The 19,771-nt window shown below is 34.6% G+C and overlaps 2 protein-coding genes across 2 annotated transcripts; both read right to left on the reverse strand.

The window, feature by feature from the left end:
- Positions 1 to 10,780: 10,780 nt before the first annotated feature.
- Positions 10,781 to 12,136, reverse strand: LOC110883140 (ATP-dependent DNA helicase PIF1-like). Its single transcript, XM_022130971.1, has one exon. The coding sequence runs from the start codon at positions 12,134 to 12,136 to the stop codon at positions 10,781 to 10,783; it is 1,356 nt and encodes a 451-aa protein (XP_021986663.1).
- A 3,888-nt stretch (positions 12,137 to 16,024) lies between these two features.
- On the reverse strand, positions 16,025 to 19,279 carry LOC110883141 (nuclear transport factor 2). Its single transcript, XM_035989355.1, has 11 exons — positions 19,264 to 19,279; positions 19,047 to 19,138; positions 18,799 to 18,936; positions 18,422 to 18,710; positions 18,104 to 18,330; positions 17,582 to 17,756; positions 17,100 to 17,221; positions 16,966 to 17,025; positions 16,830 to 16,896; positions 16,304 to 16,525; positions 16,025 to 16,203 (listed from the first exon to the last, which is right to left on the reverse strand). Exons 1-10 carry the CDS (start codon positions 19,277 to 19,279, stop codon positions 16,425 to 16,427), a joined length of 1,287 nt encoding a protein of 428 aa, XP_035845248.1. The 3' UTR covers positions 16,025 to 16,203; positions 16,304 to 16,424.
- Between the last annotated feature and the right edge of the window lie 492 nt (positions 19,280 to 19,771).

Below are 19,771 nucleotides of genomic sequence, written 5' to 3' on the forward strand. Positions count from 1 at the left end.
ACAGTTGCACATATATATTAATGGTATGCATTTATGCATATTTATTAATGTTATGCATTCATGCATAAAGGTTTTTTGAATTTACAATATGTTAAATGCATATAGATTAATGGTATGCATTTATGCATATAGTTTGTTGTATATGCAATATGTTTACATTTTCATTTGCATATAGATTAATGTTATGATTTTATGCACATACATTAATGGTATGCATTTATGCATACATGTTGATGCATATACAATATATGTACATGTACAATTGCATACAGATTAATGGTATGCATTTATGCATATAAATTAATGATAAAATATGTAAGCGTCCATGTTATCAGTTTTAGTATATTAACTGTTGGTGTACTTACGTCTGCTGACTACGTCTTACATCGAGTCTTGAAGAATGAACAGATCAGATATGGCACGGATACCTAGAAATACAAGTTGTATAGGGATCGCTTATTAGTCAATAGACTAGGTCCGTTTTTGTGTCAGTCTTAGATCAGGATCGCTTATTAGGACATGTGCTAGGACCGCTTTTCTGTCAATGTAGGACCGCTCATACGTACATGTACGTATGAGCGGACCAGAAAGTCTATATATAGGTCCTATGAGCGATCAGAAAACACATAGTTGATGGTGTTTTGTTCCGGTACTCTGCCGAAGTGTTGTCAGATCGTGTAATCTTGCAAGATATCAATAATACAGCAAGTTTAAAGTGTATACAGCTTAAATAGCACCGAATTATTAGTTTCCGCCTCTTAATTCGGACACGAACTTCTCTGAACGACTCAAACAGGGCCGAGAACGATCCTACAATTGGTATCAGAGCTCAGGAGGAGGAGTTCTTGCCATTTTAGCTGCAATTCTTCTGTTTTTCTACACTTTCTTCATTTTTTTTCAAAATTTTTCACGGTAAAACAAGCTCAAAATCACACAGTGCACTCGAAATCATGAATTAACAAATCCTTGAAGTTTTCAGAACTAAAATCGACCTAGAAAGCTGTTTTTTAGGTGGTTCATTTATTCGGATTAGCGCAAAAGGTGACGTAAGCATCAGGATCGCTCCAAATTACTTGAATGAACCGCTCCAAGGATCATTTTTAGGTTAAGGTTCGCTCGAAAAAATCAGCTTGGTCCGCTCCAGTGACAGTTTCTAGACCGCTTATTTGACAATTTCTGAACCGCTCGGTCGGACATTGTTTGGTCCGCTTTTCGTAACATCACCTGGACCGCTCGAACGAACATCTCCTTGTTCGCTCGAACGAACAGCTTCTGGTTCGCTCATCTGGATTATTAATTTGGACCGCTCATTAGATCAATTAGTTGGGCCGCTCATTAAGACAGTATATTTCAGTTCGCTCTTTTGGACAGTAGTATAAGATTTGGAAATTGTTGTGAATTTGTGAAAAATTTGAACAATGGATACTGAATTTTATAATGCTTTTGCTACCCCCACCTCGATTACTCAGAGTGCTTTGATTGAAAACGAAACCGGAACGTCTCAGAAACCACCGAAACTCGTGGATATTGACGATTATAACGTGTGGTCTGAACGTTTTGGCAATTGGGTCGAAGCTTATCATCTCGATGCATGGGAACACACCGAGGAACCATATGTTAAACCCACAAAGAACGATGTTGTGAATGGTACTCCGCTAACACTTAGAGAGATGAGTACTGCAGATAAAAAGAAATATCGTGATGAGAAACTGATGGTGAGTTTACTTCAGCAAGCGATAAAAGAAGATATTTTGATACTGCTTCAACATGACGGAACTGCATACTCAATGTGGACAGAATTGGAAGCAAAGTTTACGGGAAGTGATGATATGTTAAAGAACAAAATGTCTCTCATGAAGAAAGAATTTGATTTGTTTCGGGGATTGAAAAATGAAAACACCAAGCAAATTACTGATAGATATTGTAACTTGGTGAGAAATATGACAAAGTTAGGCATTAAGAAAGATACTGACGAATTAATTGAAAAACTTGCAGATGCGCTTCCATATGAAACATGGGGAACATTTTTGATGATGCTGAAGTCCAACAAAGCAGAATATAAAAAGATGAAGCTAGGAGACTTCATAAAGCATTTGGAAGCTCAAGAGATGGAGCAGAGAAAGATCGCTAGGATGAAGAACTACGATGGAGAACAAGATATTAGTTTGTACTACAAGCATGGTGTTACTGATTCAACAAAGTTTTCTCCTAAGATCGAAACTGCTTACAGTGTTAAAGATTCTCCTGAGAAGACGGCATCTCAAGGATCAAGCAACAGCACAAGATTTTCATCTTTCGATCCTAACATCTCTGTTACAAAGAATGGTAGAAAACTTCAGTGTAACATTGTATTAAGCCTTGAAAATGATCAAGACTACACTGAAGAAATTGCTAAAAATCAAATGTCTTTGTTAGGGATGATTTTAGAGTCTTATAGTTGTTTTGTTGCAGGAAAGATCGGAAATCCAATGCTCACGAAAGAGGATTACGATCAAATTGATGCTGAGGAAATGGAATTGATGGATATAAAATGGTGTATGGCGAGTGTGATGAGACGTGCTGAAAAGTTTAAACAAATTACCGGCCGTGATGATTTTCGTAATGCAACCGTTTCAGCTTTAGGTTTTGATAAATCTAAAGTTACGTGTTTTTGTTGTCGGGAAAAAGGGCATTTCAAGAGGGAGTGCAAAAACCGTGAAGCTACCGGAGCCCAGAATCCTTTCGGAAATAACGACTATCATAAGAAGGCCATCTATCATCAAATCACACCACCAGCACAGCAGCAGGCACAAACAGCTCATGGGAGAGATGTGGTTGATAAAAGAGCATGTGTTGTTAGTCAGGGAAAATATGATAATTTTACCTGGGAAAAGTATCTTCAGAAAGACAGCAAAGTGTGTTTAGCTGAACAAGATAATGAGAAGTTGGTAGAAGGTTTTACTTGGGATGATTTTTGTCCAGATCAAAATCTTTTGGCCAAAGAGATGTCCAAAAATACTTCTCATGCTTTCTTTGCTAATGCTTATGATTTGAAATGTGCAGAAAGGTGCAGAAAAAGTCATGGAAGCTGCTGAAGAAAAACGAAGAAGGACCAGAGAAGAGGCAGAAGAGGAAGAGCGATTGAAGGAAGAAGCGAAAGCTGAGAAAAGAAGAAGAGCTGAATTTTTACAACCGAGCAGAAATGTCAAAGAAGTTCCAGAATTTGAAGTAAAGATTGAAACTGAACCGGTCATGGTCCAAGAAAAGTGCATGAACTGTGATTCGCTGATTAAGCAGAACAATGAGTTGTTGCACAATATTCACAAGTTGAAAGAATCATATGATACTATGAACAGAGAAATCAACAAATATACAGATTCTGATGGTGAACAAGCTGAAGCTATGAATACTTTGAAGATAGCTTATCTGAGACAGCTTGATACGGCAAACTTTAACATAAAGAAATGTGCAGATCTCGAGCTTGAGTTGGCAACACAAAAGATAGAAACTGAGAAAATTAAGAAATTATTAGATAGTTACTCATGTTCTACTTTTGTGGTTGACAGGATTTATCCGGTGGTGAAAGATTTAAAGACGTTCAAAGAAGAGGAGACATCGGATGAAGAAAAATGTGTGACAAATGATGAAGAAAAGTTGAAAGTTTCTGGTAAGAAACCGAGTGTATCCTACAATAGATGTCCGCCCCCGGTCGAAAATGGATATTCACCTCGAAAACCAAATTCAGAAAGAGTCAATAAAGCGATCAATTTGAAATGGGAGTCTGGGTCGTCGGATAACTTACTAGAAAGTATTGATGTCACATATACGTCATCAGACACTGATCATGAGTCAAAGTTAATAAAAAGTATGGTCGATCAGGTGTTAGACACAGATGACAATGAGGAATCCAAACCGAAGTCAAAACCCGAGTCAAAGTCTGGGTCCAGTGTGTCAAAGCCAACAGTCAAAAAGGACAAACGGGTTTATGATAAAGAATTTTTACTTTCGAAATCTAATTTGAATGATGAATCAGTCAAAGTGGCATATACTTTGAAAGGTTCTGACAAATTATATTCTGATGAAAGTTTTCCAATAAGAAGTGTCAGACTTGAAATGATTCAAAAGGTTTTCAAAATAACAGAAATTAATATTTCTGAAATAAAAGATTTAAATCTTAATGGAAAACCTAAACAGTACACTTCAAGAGATCAACAGAGAATCAACAAGAAAATGGGTTACAATTGTGGTTATAGTTTCCAAAAGAAACCAAACCATAATCGTAATTACAAAAAGAAAGGTCTTGGTTTTGTTCCACAGAAAAACTATAAAAATGAAAAAGTTTATAAACCAAAAACAATGTTTGTTGCAGGAAAAACAACTGAAGCTGAAAAAGAAAAATCATTCAGAAATCAGACAAATCAAGAATTCCTTGCTAAGAAGCAAGAGGATATGAAGAAGAAGAAAGATCTAAAGAAGGTTGAAAAGAGATCTTGTTTTCAGTGTAAATCTGTAGGTCATGTTGCGAAAGATTGTCCAAAGATATTTCGACCAAAACAAGAAGTCTCAAGAAAAATGAAAGAAAAAGTTGTTGAAAGACTGAACTACTAACCCGGAAATTTATTGGCTTTGAAAATTCAACTTTTGAAAAAGGAGAATGTTCAAAGAGTGCTTCAAAAAGGAAAGAAAATATGCCAAATCAGAAATGGGTTGTGAAAGGTTCAGGTAATTGTTCTGGTGATGATTCTGATTCCATAAAATCAGAGGAGCCACGTGTTGAGAAAAGGATTGAAAAGAAAGTTCCGAAAGTGGATGATGTGAATTTTCCGCCACTAAATGTTAAAAATTAGAAATCTAAAATCGGAAAAATTGAAATTTCAAATCAGTTTTATTCTGACAAGAAGAAAATGGATGTTGAAAAAACTTTCAACGGAAATGTAAAACGCATCTTTGGAAAAATGGTCAGTGGTAAGGCCCAAAGCATTAAAGTTTTTTATGCTTCCAAAGGATGGGTTTACAAGTCGGTAGAAAGGAACGATGAAAATGATGAGATTACACCCAAGGAAGGTCAGGCTTGGGTGGATATATTTTTTCAAGAATGAAAACCTAACTTGCCGGAGATCCCAAGATGGTATCGTGGATCATGAATCGGCATCCTTCTTAATCTGTGTTTGAGGTTTTGCAGGACTTGCCGGAACTCCCAGGTTTGTAAGCGAGGAGTAGGAATCGGCACTTTGAGAATTCAACCAACAGATGGTAATTGGTTGAAAAACAGGTTTGAAAGTCTTTAGTTGTGGAAAGTTGTTGCTCGTACAAGTGGTTAAACCAAGGTCATTAAATTGAACTTGATTTAATTATCATTCATGAAATTGGTAAACAATGTGATGATTTTGCCCCATTTTTACAAAAGGTAAAAGCAACTAAAATTATTTTCTGGAAAAACCATTCTGATTATAACAAACTTAAGTGTTTTGAAATCTTTTTGGGAAAATAGTTTGTTATGAGGGGGATTTCTGATTGTTTAAGCCTAACAGATGGAGAATTGAAGTGTTTCAATATCAGTTGTCATGTTCTGTACAGTTTGTTTTCAATTTTCTTTAGATGTATTTGAATTTTAGGGGGAGTAAGAATTTAGAAAATCCAAAAACATCAGAAAATGTGAAAAAGTAAAAAAAATGATAAAATTTGAAAAATGAGTTTTTGTTGCATAAAAGAGGAAATGATAGTACATCAGTGGACTATCACAGCACGCTAAAGAATTGTAAAGTCAAAATGTGATAAACAATCTTACTGTGGATGTGTCAGTAGATTTTCGCACATTTAGTAATTTGAAACGAGATATACACCTAAATCAAACTTGCTTGATTCGTGGGTAACTATTCTTGGATATATGGGTAACCCCCGAAATCTTGTTTGAAAGGTCCTGTATTCTGAGATACTAGGTCTTTATGCTCAGTGATATCTGGGGTATTATTCCGGGACTTCTGCTGTATGGAAATACTGACCTAGTCCCCGAATAATACTTTCTGCGAAAAGCTTTGAAACATAAGCGCTGCCCTCAGCAATCTGATTAAACAATAAAATTGATAGTCATTGCTGTTGTAAAAAAGATCCTCTAAAGGGGACCCACCAAAAGTCAAGCCGTCATCTCTCTGCTGAACGGAAGTTCTGACCTGAGCTCTCACGGTTTCGCATCTACCCCTTTACAGATATCATCTGTTGTATACTCACCTGTAAGACTGAATATTTGGGATCTGGATACGGGAGTATATTCAAGTGGAGTGATACACAATTAAGTTTAAGTCTATAAAACATTAATATCGTATCTCGAATCAATTGAAATTTGTGTGAAAATTTAAGTGGACAAACATACTGACAATCTAGGTAAATTGTTTAGAACTGAGAATGTTTAAAGCTTAACGGTGTTAGTGATATGTCTCAAAACTGATATGATCCTCTTGCACAAACTCACAAAAAATATTGACTGTAAATATTTCATTTATGCATTTACTTTCATTCAGAAAATCCAAAAAGATTTTTGGTGTGTTTTAGTATAAATTTTGAAAAGTCAAAAAGATTTTCGACAACTGGTGTTGAGATGCTGATTTTCGAAATTCAAAGTGCTAAACTTGAAGAACTGGTTTGGGAAGTGTTTGTGTGTAGATGGTAAAGTTGTTTTGATAAGAATCAGTAATAAATTCTTGAATGCAAAATCATTACTGTTTTGGTTTAATATAGTTTCTAAATTGTTGAAAAATTATTTTGTAGAAACTTATGGTTTGGTAGAGATTGTGCAGGACTTGAGCCAGATATTGATCTTGAGAGAGAATGGAGCCAGGTATCGATTTGGAACCTGATGGGAGCCTGTTAACGATTTTAGAACCAGTGAAAGTTTGAATTCCAGACTACGATCCCAGCTGTGTGAGAGGGGGAGTCTGAAGACACCGTGTCAACATTCAAGAGAAAAGAGTTTGTTGATGATGAAGATAAAAACTGAGGATTCTTGAAGCGATAGATATTTCAGAGGCAGATTGTCGACTGATGAAGATTGTAGATAGACATGTGCGAAGACTCTATGAAGACTCCGTCAACATCCGAGGGGGAGTCTGTTGGTGCACTTACGTCTGCTGACTACGTCTTACATCGAGTCTTGAAGAATGAACAGATCAGATATGGCACGGATACCTAGAAATACAAGTTGTATAGGGATCGCTTATTAGTCAATAGACTAGGTCCGCTTTTGTGTCAGTCTTAGATCAGGATCGCTTATTAGGACATGTGCTAGGACCGCTTTTCTGTCAATGTAGGACCGCTCATACGTACATGTACGTATGAGCGGACCAGAAAGTCTATATATAGGTCCTATGAGCGATCAGAAAACAGATAGTTGATGGTGTTTTGTTCCGGTACTCTGCCGAAGTGTTGTCAGATCGTGTAATCTTGCAAGATATCAATAATACAGCAAGTTTAAAGTGTATACAGCTTAAATAGCACCGAATTATTAGTTTCCGCCTCTTAATTCGGATACGAACTTCTCTGAATGACTCAAACAGGGCCGAGAACGATCCTACATTAACATTGTTTAATTGCATGTTTGTACAACAGGTGATGAAAGGGAAAAAAGGAAAGTGACATTTAGAGCCGATGTTACGAAAACTGATGCAAATCATTAATCTATATGCATTTAACATATTGTAAAAAGGAAAGTGACATTTAGAGCCAATGGGAAGGGTTGTTAAAAATTTTGGTGTGCGTGTGTCACTATCTAACTCATTCTTACGTTGTTTATTACGATTGGAATCAACAGCAGTATCATAGCACATTAAGAATTGGACAAGGGAGTTTGTTTCTCTAGAGATTGTTTTGAAACGTGCATTAGAACTTTCGCACCTGGATGTCATTTTCATCAAACAGCATAACGGAATATCTCTGAAATAACATGGTGCCCAACGTGTGCGAATGTTATACATATCGGTCAACCATTTGTGATTTTCAAGTTTATACTCCTTCATTAAAAGTTGCCACTGTGATTCAAATGTTTCAACTGTTATGAACAAGTTCCAAACAAGTTTGTGTATTGATTTTCTCAGATTCCCATTTGCAAGTATATCACCAGATATCTGTAAGTGGTTAACAATTCATAAATAAAAAATGTTAAATTATAATATTAGTAAAAGAATGATGATATATATGTACATTGAAATATTGAATAAGATAAAGTTAATAATATCGTTACCTTGGCGGGCAGTTTATCCGTTATGTGCCACATACATAAACGATGGGTGGATTCGGTGAATACATTTAACACAGCTTGTTTCATAGAAGCATCCTGGTCAGTAAGTATAAGTGAAGGTTGTTTTTTGTGGGCTTTAAGGAACATTTGGAGCAGCCAAGTGTATGATTCAATTGTTTCATCATATAGTAATCCAGCACCGAAAAGTACACAACGTTTGTGGTGATCAACACCAGTAAATGGAACAAAAATCATCTTGTATCTGCAACATATGTATTGTAATATGTATTAATAATACAAATCATAAAATAAAGTTACGACATGTATGTAAAAAAATGTATGTTGTGGTATGTAGGCGTGAATAATCAGAATTTATGTGTATGATGATAAAATAGAATATAGTGTTATATTAACATATGCACATATGCATATGATGTAATGTATGAGTAATGATATGAATACAAACATGTATGCAGATGATATTGTATGCATATATGCATGTGGTTAATGTTATATATGTATATTTTAAATAGCATAATATGATTATATGCAGTTATGCATAAGTTGATATGAGGCAAATAATAAATAAATATATGGTGTATGCATAAGTGCATAACATGCAAATTATAATAAATTTGAAGTAAGTATGTTATGTATATATGTATACATATTAATATACAAAAAATGAATATACAACATATGCATATGTGCATGAATTACATCTAAACATGTGATTATAAATATATTGTTATTTAATAATACTGAAAGTTGACATACTTGTTTGTATCATATGTAGCATCAAATCCACATACATCTCCGAAAGCTTCGTAATTACGTAAGGATACAAAGTTAGCCCAAAAAGCGGAACGAAGCTCGTTGTTTGTAACAACATATTCAAAGATGAAATCTTGACGGTTTTGGCTTCTTGCTTGTAAGGTGTCAACAAAAAGGTTTGCATCGCAGGCACCAATGAATAATCGAAAGTCTCTACTTACATTTTTAAAATCCACTGTAGTACCCTTCACATTTTGTGGTCCACCTTTTAAGGAAACTTGAATATTGTGGGCAATGCTTGGCCCAATTTTGTTTAACCCGACCCGATGTATAAATTGTTGATCTTCAAAAGTTACTTGTCTATTTTGTCTGAGAAGATCAGCATTTTCATTACTCATCATGCAATGATTATGTTGCTTAACAATACTATATAATTGAAATTGTTTTGTTGTTTCCAAATATCGAAAACGGGCACATGCACCACAATTAGAGACGGTGTATCGGCTACGTCGTTTGTTGTTTGTAGGTGGTAGTGATGAATCGAAAGTGTTATGTTTTGGCTTGCCATTTGTTGAACATAAAAGGTACCAATGTGTAGGAATTCTTATGCTAGGATTGGATGGGTCTGGCTTTGATTTCAAAGTGCTAATACGGACAGAAAATCTAGCCTTTGAAGCGTATTGTTTATACATCATCATAGCATCATCCCAGTGTTGGAATACACTTCCAATTGATGGCATGTATTGAATGTCAATGTCGGGAGTCCAAAATTTGGTACCATCGGGGGACGAATAAACTGAACTTATAAATGTACCTGTTGAATGAGTAAATGAATATAAGGTTCATAATGCATATTATAAAAGAATGACAGAATTATGTTGTAACCTAATGCATGAATAGTCAATATGTAAATTGTTTTTAAACAAATGTTGATGGAGTAATGTAATACCTTTCTGTTCTTTATGTAGGAATTGTAGTTGTTGTGGTGTATTTGATGAAGTTAACACATAATAAGACGATCCAGAATCAGAATATGACTGTGTGTTATACGGGATTTCAAAATTATCATCTGTCACAATGTCATATATGGGGTCGATAGATGCAACAGCACAAGATGAATCAATTATAGGAATTAACCCTTTTTCAGATTGCATTGGTGTTGGACAATGTTGATCATTTCTAATAATATTGATTGGGGCGTTTACTGAAGACGAATCAGATGATGCCATGATTTCTGCAATTAATGTGAGTAACATTTGTTGTTATTATATTGATCACATGTTGTATATTATGTATGAAGATATATATATATATATACTAGTCACTTACCCGCGCAATGCGGCGGGAGTGGAAATTTACAATAGTATAATTGTTTACCGTTAGTTTATCCGTCGTCTCATGAAATATTGTATAGTACTTAAGTTAGTTTTCTTATTCGTGATACAATGGCACTGGTTTTTCTGTTAGTTTGTCGAGTATTTGGTGATCTTCTATAAGAATAGTACAAAACAAGGAAGTAGATGTAATTAAAAACAAGAAGAGTTCAAAACAGTCAAGTAGCTAGACAAAACAATAAAAACACCATGCGGGGAGTCTTGTATCTCTTCCTGTTTTACCAATACATCCGTTCGCTTATGACTTTCTTGTACCTTCTCCTCCACTGTACCAGATTTCGACACATAAAAAAATGTTAGACGCCTACAGGTGGTTTAAAATAGTAATTAAAAGGTAATTTCTGGAAGCAAATAAGGCACAAAATCTACTAACTTACCTTCTTTTTTATTCGGATGCGATTAATTAATCACGCAACACTTCCTGGTAGACAACATTTGATGTGTAAACTCCGCTTTGTTTGAATTCTTTGGCGAGATGAACCAACACCTTCGTACTTTGTCTTGAAATCCCTCTTGATAACGCGACATAAAGTTGTCCATGTGAAAATACAGAATCCGGAAGATAAATACCAACGTTCGGAATTGTTTGACCTTGAGCTTTATTAATCGTCATGGAAAAGCTAAGTCGAATTGGAAATTGTTTTCTTTTCAGCTTGAATGGGAACATGTCATCTTCAGAAAGGGTTAGAGGGATTCTTGGCAAAAAAACTCTTTTGCCGGCATGTTGACCGACTGCAATTTCCGCATCAATAACATTTCGCATGAAACCCTTACATATCAATCGCGTGCCATTACACAGGCCATGTGATGGATCGATATTACGTAACAATATTATTGGGCATCCAATTTTTAAACGAAGCTTATGAGGCGGCAAACCACTAACATTTAGCGAGTTTAAGAACTCGACCGGATAGAAGTTGCGCTGATCGTCTTCAGCTTCATCAAAACTGTAATAAACTTTTTCCTCCCCTTGAAAAATTTCAATCATTTGATTATTAATCTCGTCAACACTATCATTTTTAGTGGACAATATTGCTCTAGAGATTATATAATCTGAAGAATACACATTATCTTCAATTGATGGAAAGATGGCATGGATCAATTCTTTTATAGCGTTTTCTCTGTTGTTGCACTGAATTGTCATGTCATCGGGTATGCAGATATAGTTTCCTTCGATTGGTTCTTCAGTTCCATCGCCGACTCTTAAAAGAAATTTAGAAAACCATGGATCTTTTAGCGCTCTCATATTTATGGTCAACCGCATATTCTTAGTCAAAGACCAAAGAGGTGACATTCGTACGCTGGAGTCTACAATCTGTGCTCGAGTGCCACGTTTAATAACCGGCAACACTTGTCTGAAGTCACCTCCCATAACCATTATCTTTCCACCAAATGGGAGACTAACACCTATAATGTCTTGGAATGTACGATCGACTGCCTCTATCGCCTGTCGTTTAGCCATCGACGCTTCATCCCATATGATTATTTTGGTAGACCGAATCAGTTTAGCGGCCCCACTCTGTTTTTTGATATTGCACATTGAATTATTTTCAAGATTAAGAGGAATCTTGAATCTCGAGTGAGCCGTTCTACCTCCTGGCATATTATTAGCCGCTGCACCTGATGAAGCTGTTGCGAGGGCAATAAGACCACGTGACCGAATTTCAGTTAGCAAGGCAATGTACAAAAATGTTTTTCCAGTTCCACCTGGACCATCAATAAAGAACACGCCTGGAAGATCATTATCAACATGCATCATGATCTCATCAAACACGTTTTTTTTGGTCCGAATTAAGTGAATCTTTGGCACTCAAGTGTTCAGGTTCCAAAACAATCCCATACTCTGCTTGTAACTCACGATAACCTGTATCTTGTAAGTTAACATCGTCTGTTATTTTAGGAAGGTCGAACTCATTGAAATTTTTACCCATGGATTGTACCAAGACACTAATTTCGGTAAGAACCATATTTTGAACTCGTTCTATACTTTGACAGTGTAACCGATGATCTTCAGACAGTGAATCAAAGTGGTCATTCCATAACTTTCGAATATCTCCAGGTTGGCAAAAAATCATTATGGTCGCAAATAACCTTCTAAGAGCATTGGGAAACTGAAACGTAGAGGCTTCTTCGAGACATTGTGATAGATATTCATCGTCTTCTATTAAGCCTAACTCAAGAGCTGATTTCCGAAATGTCGCACACTGTTGACCATTAATTGTGCAAAGATGTTCAAAAGAAGTAGGCCCTCTGACATTTGACAAAAGTAGGCGTAAGTAGTACCTTTCTCCTTCGGCTGGATTAGCGGAAACGATACGACCTCTTTGTTTTTTACCGAAACGACGACTCCAACGACCTTTTGTTCATTCTATTATGCTGACTGCTGATTGGTAATGGCATGGTTATATTGGGTAACAGTTGACATTTTCTAGGTATTATTTGTTCTTATTTTTCGGCAAATGTTGGGATTGCTTGGTTGATGTGTGGTGCTCTTGGAATGGGTTTAAAAAATGAAGATCAAAGAAGGTGTTTTTATCACAGGGGAAGAACACTGTTGTGGTCTTAAGTTTAGTTTAGATTTTATCACAGTTTGCAATAATTTAAAATATTTCATGTCTTTATATAATGAACAAAAAACTAAAAGAGAAACCTAGTAAAAATGCAAGATAAGAAAAAGACCAAAAAAAAAGCTAATTAGCCCACCGTTAAAAAACACAATTTGGTAAAAAAAAAATAACAAAAAAAAGTTAAAAATAGATAAATATTAAAATATAGAAAACTTTTAAAGGTATTAATAGAATTAAGGGTAAAAGAGTCAATCAATAATATATTTTTAAGAAAATAAATCACAATGGGTAAATTTGCAATTTTTTTCATTAAATAAGGGGATATATGCAATATTATTTATGAGTTGGGTAAATATGCAATAAAAAAGATTTAAAGGGGGATATATGCAAATCACCCTATAATATAAGTTATTGTAAAAAAATTACGGCATAATTTTTTTAGTTTAATAGTCCAAAAATACATTTAATTAAAAATAAAGAAATAAAATTTTAATTTATTGGTATCAAATAGTTGAAAAAGATCCTGTTATATTAACGAACGGAAATGTTTATACAATTTTTTTAGTATGTAAAACCACATTTTTTCCTAGTTGACAAATAAACAAAGGTAAACAGACAATTAGGAAACAGGTATATCAAACAATGAACCTTTAACCGATAAAATTTTGACAGGATTTTAACACTTTCCATTAAATAAAAAACAAAGAGGAAGTTAAACAATACATCTGGATTCAACAACAAAAACTAATTAATAAAAAAAAAACAAAGAGGCAGTTAAACAATACAGATCCAAAAACCACAGTTATTTCAACATTTACAACCTTCTAAAGTTAAAAGCCACAGTTAAAAATTACAAAAAAACCAAGACCTTAAACCTTCCCAACATGTGTGACTTAAACCCAAGACCTTCCCCTTCCCAACCTAGGTGTTTTAAAGGCTTTGCATTTACCAATGAACCACCACCCATTCGTTACTCCAGAAGTTAACATACCTAACTAAAAGAGTATAAAATGACCACACACAATAATGAATTATAAATGTCAGTAAACACATCTTGTAGAAATAACTATATGCATGCAATTGAATACATTACCATTGAACAAATATGCATTTAGTTTAGTTATTGAAAATTTGAAGGTATTAGAGGAATGTCTATATTTATTCTTGTGTAAAAAATATTCTAGTTGTTACGTTGTATACACACTTAAATATTGATGCACATATATAGTTACATAACACCCCACCAATTGTATTATCTATCCTATCTAATAAATGAGGATTTTGGGTTGCCATGTGGCAACCTTAACAATTCACCGTTTTGGAGGGAAGTGTTTTAAGAATTTAGTGATTCATTAATAATTAAATAATAATTAATAATTAACTAAACTAAATAATATATACCTCCTATCTTCCTGTTACTTTTGACGGCATCAGTTTAAAACAAAGTCAAAATTATGCCGCATATCACGTTTTCAAATCCTAATTATATATCGCTCGATTTTTCTTCCGAATATCAAATACCAAATTCATCACGATTCTGCGTTTCTGGTTAGTATCGATTTGAGATTTCAAATTCAAATCAACTCTATCTGTTAGTAATTTAGCTTTCAGCCCCGCCTAATGGATTTATTAATAAGTCATCGGCATATTACTCGTCTCTCATCTCTGTACGGCTTACTGCCGTGTTCAAAGATGATTTCATTATTACAAAAATTTACATGCAAAATACAGGCAAGTGATGTTGATGATACACATTTATAATATGAGACTACATTATGGAGGAAAATTAGCTTCTTTATAAAACTTCAATTACATAAGTACCAGTACCCATTTAACTGGTCTAATGGTATTTTCTTTAAAAATAGTTCATATTTTACACTGAATGAATTTTGGGATGCCTGTAAAAAAAAGATACTTTGTTTTGATGTTAACTCTGGAACAATTTCATGAATTCAGATGTTCAGATCATGGGTATATAGCAAGTTATCTTTGAAATTTATTAATTATTCAAAACAAAGTTCATTTCATGAATTCAGATGTTCAGATCATGGGTATATAACTCTGGAACAATTTCATGAATTCAGATGTTCAGATCATGGGTATATAGCAATGTTCAGATCGGCTTTTAAATACCAAGTTTTAAATGTGCCTCGTATGTGAAGTAAACACTAATTAACATGCTAATTATCATAGTTAACATGTGAACTAATGTTAATCAAGCATATAAATTCATACATAAACCAACTTTGATCAAACTGTAAAAGAAATAGTACTTTACATGTGAATATACATAAAGTTTCAACAATATGTAAATATGATAAAACCTAACTGAATTTTTAGTGTGAGTTTACAAAATATCATTAAAAGTACATAAAGTAGGGTGTCTACAACATTTTTATGGTGTAATTTATTTGGTTTAATCATTATACATGTGCAGGATGTTTTGGTTTGAAATTATAAATTAATTTGAATTTGAATTTGAAATAAAATTTACTAATCCAAATTTGTAACTCACTCTTTTAAAAAATTAAATACCAAGTTTTAAATATTCAATCCGTGTAATCACGGGTATCTAACCTAGTATTACCAACATTTTACAATTAAATTTATTTATAGTACAGTGTTGCGTTTCCTGTTTCTTAATTCTAAGTTGTTAACTTTTCATATATATATATATATATATATATAAATAATCTTACTGAGACACTTTTATAAAGTTGGATGTTAGATTAAACTTTGCATATCATATATTTAAAAAGATATAATAAGTGTTGTAATTTCTTTTGAAAGGGGGACTCTGTGGTGCCATGTGATGCCCAGCTTGGACTTCTTATTTGTGTTTAGTGACTTTAGAGCAGGTTTAGTTAAATAAGGGGATATATGCAAAGAGGTAGGATTTTAACCGATAAAACAATGAACCTTTAACCGATAAAATTTTGACAGAATTTTAACCCTTTCAATTAAATAAAAAACAAAGAGGCAGTTAAACAATACATCTGGATTCAACAACAAAAACTAATTAATAAAAAAAAACAAAGAGGCAGTTAAACAATACAGATCCAAAAACCACAGTTATTTCAACATTTACAACCTTCTAAAGTTAAAAGCCACAGTTAAAAGTTACAAAAAAACCAAGAAATTTAGAAGAACTTACAACAATGCAAGAGGCAGAATTTTGTTACAGACGACAAAAAATGTGAAACCTTGATGTGAGAGCCGAGAAACAATGCAAGATCCAGATGCAAAGAGTCAATATATTCTGAAATCGAAGTAAAATAGAAGCTGTTAGGTTGATGTTTTGAAGATTTAATTGATGCAAGATTTAAAAGTAGGATTTAGTTCAACTGAGATAAACTTACAATTTGAAAGTTTAATTCGTCTCAGTTGAGTGTTTGTAGAGTGTTGAGGTTGATGAAGTATTTGTAGAGACTGAAGCAAGCATGCTCTCTTTCAGACAACAGTAGATGTAAAAGCAGTAAGTCAGTTGAGTGTAGTTGAGGGTTTGTAGAGTGTTGAGCTTGATGAAGTACTTATAGAGACTGAAGCAAGCAAGAGACAACAGTAAACTCTGTTCTTTACAGCTGTAGATGTAAAGCAGTACACGGTAAGTAGTAAAAAAAACAAAAAGGACAAAAGTCAAACAAAAGATCCTGACATTACTTGGTTTTTGAAAAAGTTGAGATATATTAAAAGATATTATTCTAACTAAAGACTTATTAAGAATATCAAAAAAGTCTTTGGATTATAACTTGAAGTTGGATTCTAACTAAACCATTTGGTATTTGAAAGGGGTAATACTTCTAGCTATACTCCACGACTGAAATTTCATAGTTAAAATATTATATAGGTTAATCTTATTGTGCTTTTGCATATTCAGAGCAACACCTTTAGAGATTGTAGATCGCTTCTCTTCAACAACAGCATTTTTTCCATTGATCGTGATCGGTGAAGCCTGAACGTTAAACAATACAATGTCACATTCAACTAAATAAACAAAATCATGTTGTTAACTTGCACATACCTCAATCGCCTTTTGAACCGCATCTGGCACCTCAAATTCAACGAAACCAAAATAGAATCCCTGTTGCTGCTATATGAGTATCGGGGGTGTATAAAAAATAATGATAAACAAATGACAAGTGCGTCGAAACATACCCTGTTGTTTCGAATTTGAATACCATTGGGCTTGATAGGTCCAAACTTCTTGAATTCCTCTTCTAACAATGCATGTGTAGCATTCATTGGAAGACCCTTGATATACACAGAGTAACCTTCAACTGTCCAATAAAAAATACAAATCAGACATATAATAAATATTGTAAGACATCTCAAAAAAGTAACATTTATAAAAATTAGAGTAAAATGCCATTTTCGTCCCTGAGGTTTGACCAGTTTTGCGACTTTCGTCCAAAGGTTTGAAATCTAAGCTTGCCATTTTCATCCGGATCATTAACTCATCTATTTTTCTCTGTTAAGTCAGGGGTATTTCCGTCTTTTTTGTTAACTCGTCTTTTTTGGACGGAAGTCGCAAAACTGGCCAAACCACTAGACGAAAATGACATTTACTCCGAAAATGATTCCAAATATGATATAGTAATTACTAAAATGCCCAACTTCAACAGTTAATGTAAGAATACCTTCTTCCTCGTGAAGAGTGTTTTCAACAGCATCCGCATTGGAAGCCACTGGCTCGGCAGCTACATTAGTTGGGAGAGCGATATTCAAATGTTGTTCTTGTTTCCTTGGTTGTGGTTTTCTGGGTGCTGGTGCTGGAGATGAAAACGGCACACCATTCTGTTTCATATCCATTACCTTAAACAACAACAACAAAGCATGTCATTAAATGACTTTACAAAAGCCTATTCTTCTATGATCCTGGTTCAGATGTAGCACATGCAAGCAAAACACCATATGCAACATGTGTTGTTTTCTAGAATTTTGTAGACAGATTAGAGCTGACAACAACACGAACAGGAAAGTGTTTCAAGCCTTCAAAACCAACCCATCCCATTTGACCCGTTAGACAACCCGCCATCTTGCCACCTCTAATCTTTCTCCACAATTCATAAAACAACACGTCACATGTCTCCACATGAGTGTTAACTAACATTATCTGAAAAAGAAAATCAGATAGAACATGTTGCTAACATGTAACTTACAATAGATGCATACGACTTCTTTGGCATTTCCTCAACTTTAGTGTGAGATTCAACTGCCAGCTGTGAAGAATCCTGCACTTCATCAACAACCTCGGGAACCGGATCTTCCTCAACAACGGGAACTTCTCCATTCTCCACAAGAACAGCCGGTTCCACTTCAGATTCCTCTGTCAATACAGCAACTTGCTCGGGAATATTATTCTCCGGCACCGGAACAACCTCGGACACTGAAACTCATTTCATTTCAAAAAATTAATACGGAATAAACCAATACAAGTTCCAATATAATGACTAACATCAGTTCATCAAATGTGTCACCTTGCTCGGGAGTTGCGGAAGCCACCACATCCTCAGTAGGAGCATGGTCTTCGTCATGATGGTTGTCAATGTTCATGTAGCGAAACATGTCATTCAACACAAAGTAGCCTTTGTCTTGAGGTGCGAGGAAGAAAGATTGTGTGAACTGCTGCTGAATATTATCCATTCCTGTCATGTATCCAGTTACCAGAACGCTGACTCCACCGTTTAGGGATTCTTGAGCATCAACGGATTTGATCTCAGCCTTGAAGTCACCATAGTTAAGTGACAAGATTTTAGCATTGATTGCCTGCATGCCAGTACAAACTTTAAAAATAAAAAAACAGATACCACTGTCACATGTATTGTGAACTAAAAAGATTTAACAGAGACCGTACATCCATAGTAGTGGTTATGCTCATAGAACCATCTTCCTCGAGCCGACCAAGTTTACTGATATCCTGATAAAAACGATGAACCAGCCCAGGTGACTGGTGCAGTATATGATAATACTGCTGAATAAAAGCATTCCCAACCTGTTTGTCGCCAACAATTTAATAACATTAAATCAAATTCATTCACCTATAAACAATGCAATCAAATTCATTCACCTATAAATATTAATAAATAATTTAAACATGTTTACCGATTTTGCACCGTCCTTTGCCACCTTGAGAGCCGCCACGTTTACCAAATTTGCCAAATCAGCACATGAAAATACGATAAACAGATCATAAACTGAACTGACATAAAGAATTATGTAAATATAAACTGTTGCTGACCTTGAACAACATCAACCTTTCGAGTAATGTATTGTACTTACATTTTGAATTTCGGTAACCTTCGATTTCTGGCTTTTTAACCGTTCACCGCCTGCATTCTCGATCAGCTTTCCCTAACACCACTCTCAAATCTCCAGCATTCGCAATTGTTCTCTTACAACCGAACGGCACGTCCCCACAGACGCTATTTGCGGGCATATCCGCCATTGTTCTCTTACAACCGAAAGAAACTCATATCGTGATAACATTCGCAGACATATCTTGATCCTCAGACGCAAATCCTGAACCAAAATAAACAAATACTTTATAAAGTTTCACACTTGCACAATCGAATCGAATTCTTGAAACCGTTTAACCAAACTTACTCTTGAGATTAGCAAACAGATTCTCGTTAACGAATCTTGACGTCTCCGGTCCACCATGTCCCTCGTAGATAACATTCAAATAAATATAAATATTAATAAAAAATTTAAATAAAATTCAAATAATTTTTTCAAAGTCACACGAATTGTTTTTTAATTGAACTATAAATTTTCCTTTAACTCATGTTAAATAACATATTTTTGAAAAGAAATTATTTTATCCAAAA

This window comes from Helianthus annuus, chromosome 4 (genome assembly GCF_002127325.2).
Source record: "Helianthus annuus cultivar XRQ/B chromosome 4, HanXRQr2.0-SUNRISE, whole genome shotgun sequence".
Taxonomy (NCBI): Eukaryota; Viridiplantae; Streptophyta; class Magnoliopsida; order Asterales; family Asteraceae; genus Helianthus; species Helianthus annuus.

Coding starts and splice junctions, on each gene's coding strand:
- LOC110883140 (XM_022130971.1), bottom strand. CDS start 12,136: ATGATGCATGTTGATAATGATCTTCCAGGCGTGTTCTTTATTGATGGT.
- LOC110883141 (XM_035989355.1), bottom strand. Junction 18,331..18,421: donor TTCCGCAACTCCCGAGCAAG/GTGACACATTTG, acceptor AATGAGTTTCAG/TGTCCGAGGTTGTTCCGGTG. Junction 16,526..16,829: donor GCGATCTACAATCTCTAAAG/GTGTTGCTCTGA, acceptor TTACATCTACAG/CTGTAAAGAACAGAGTTTAC.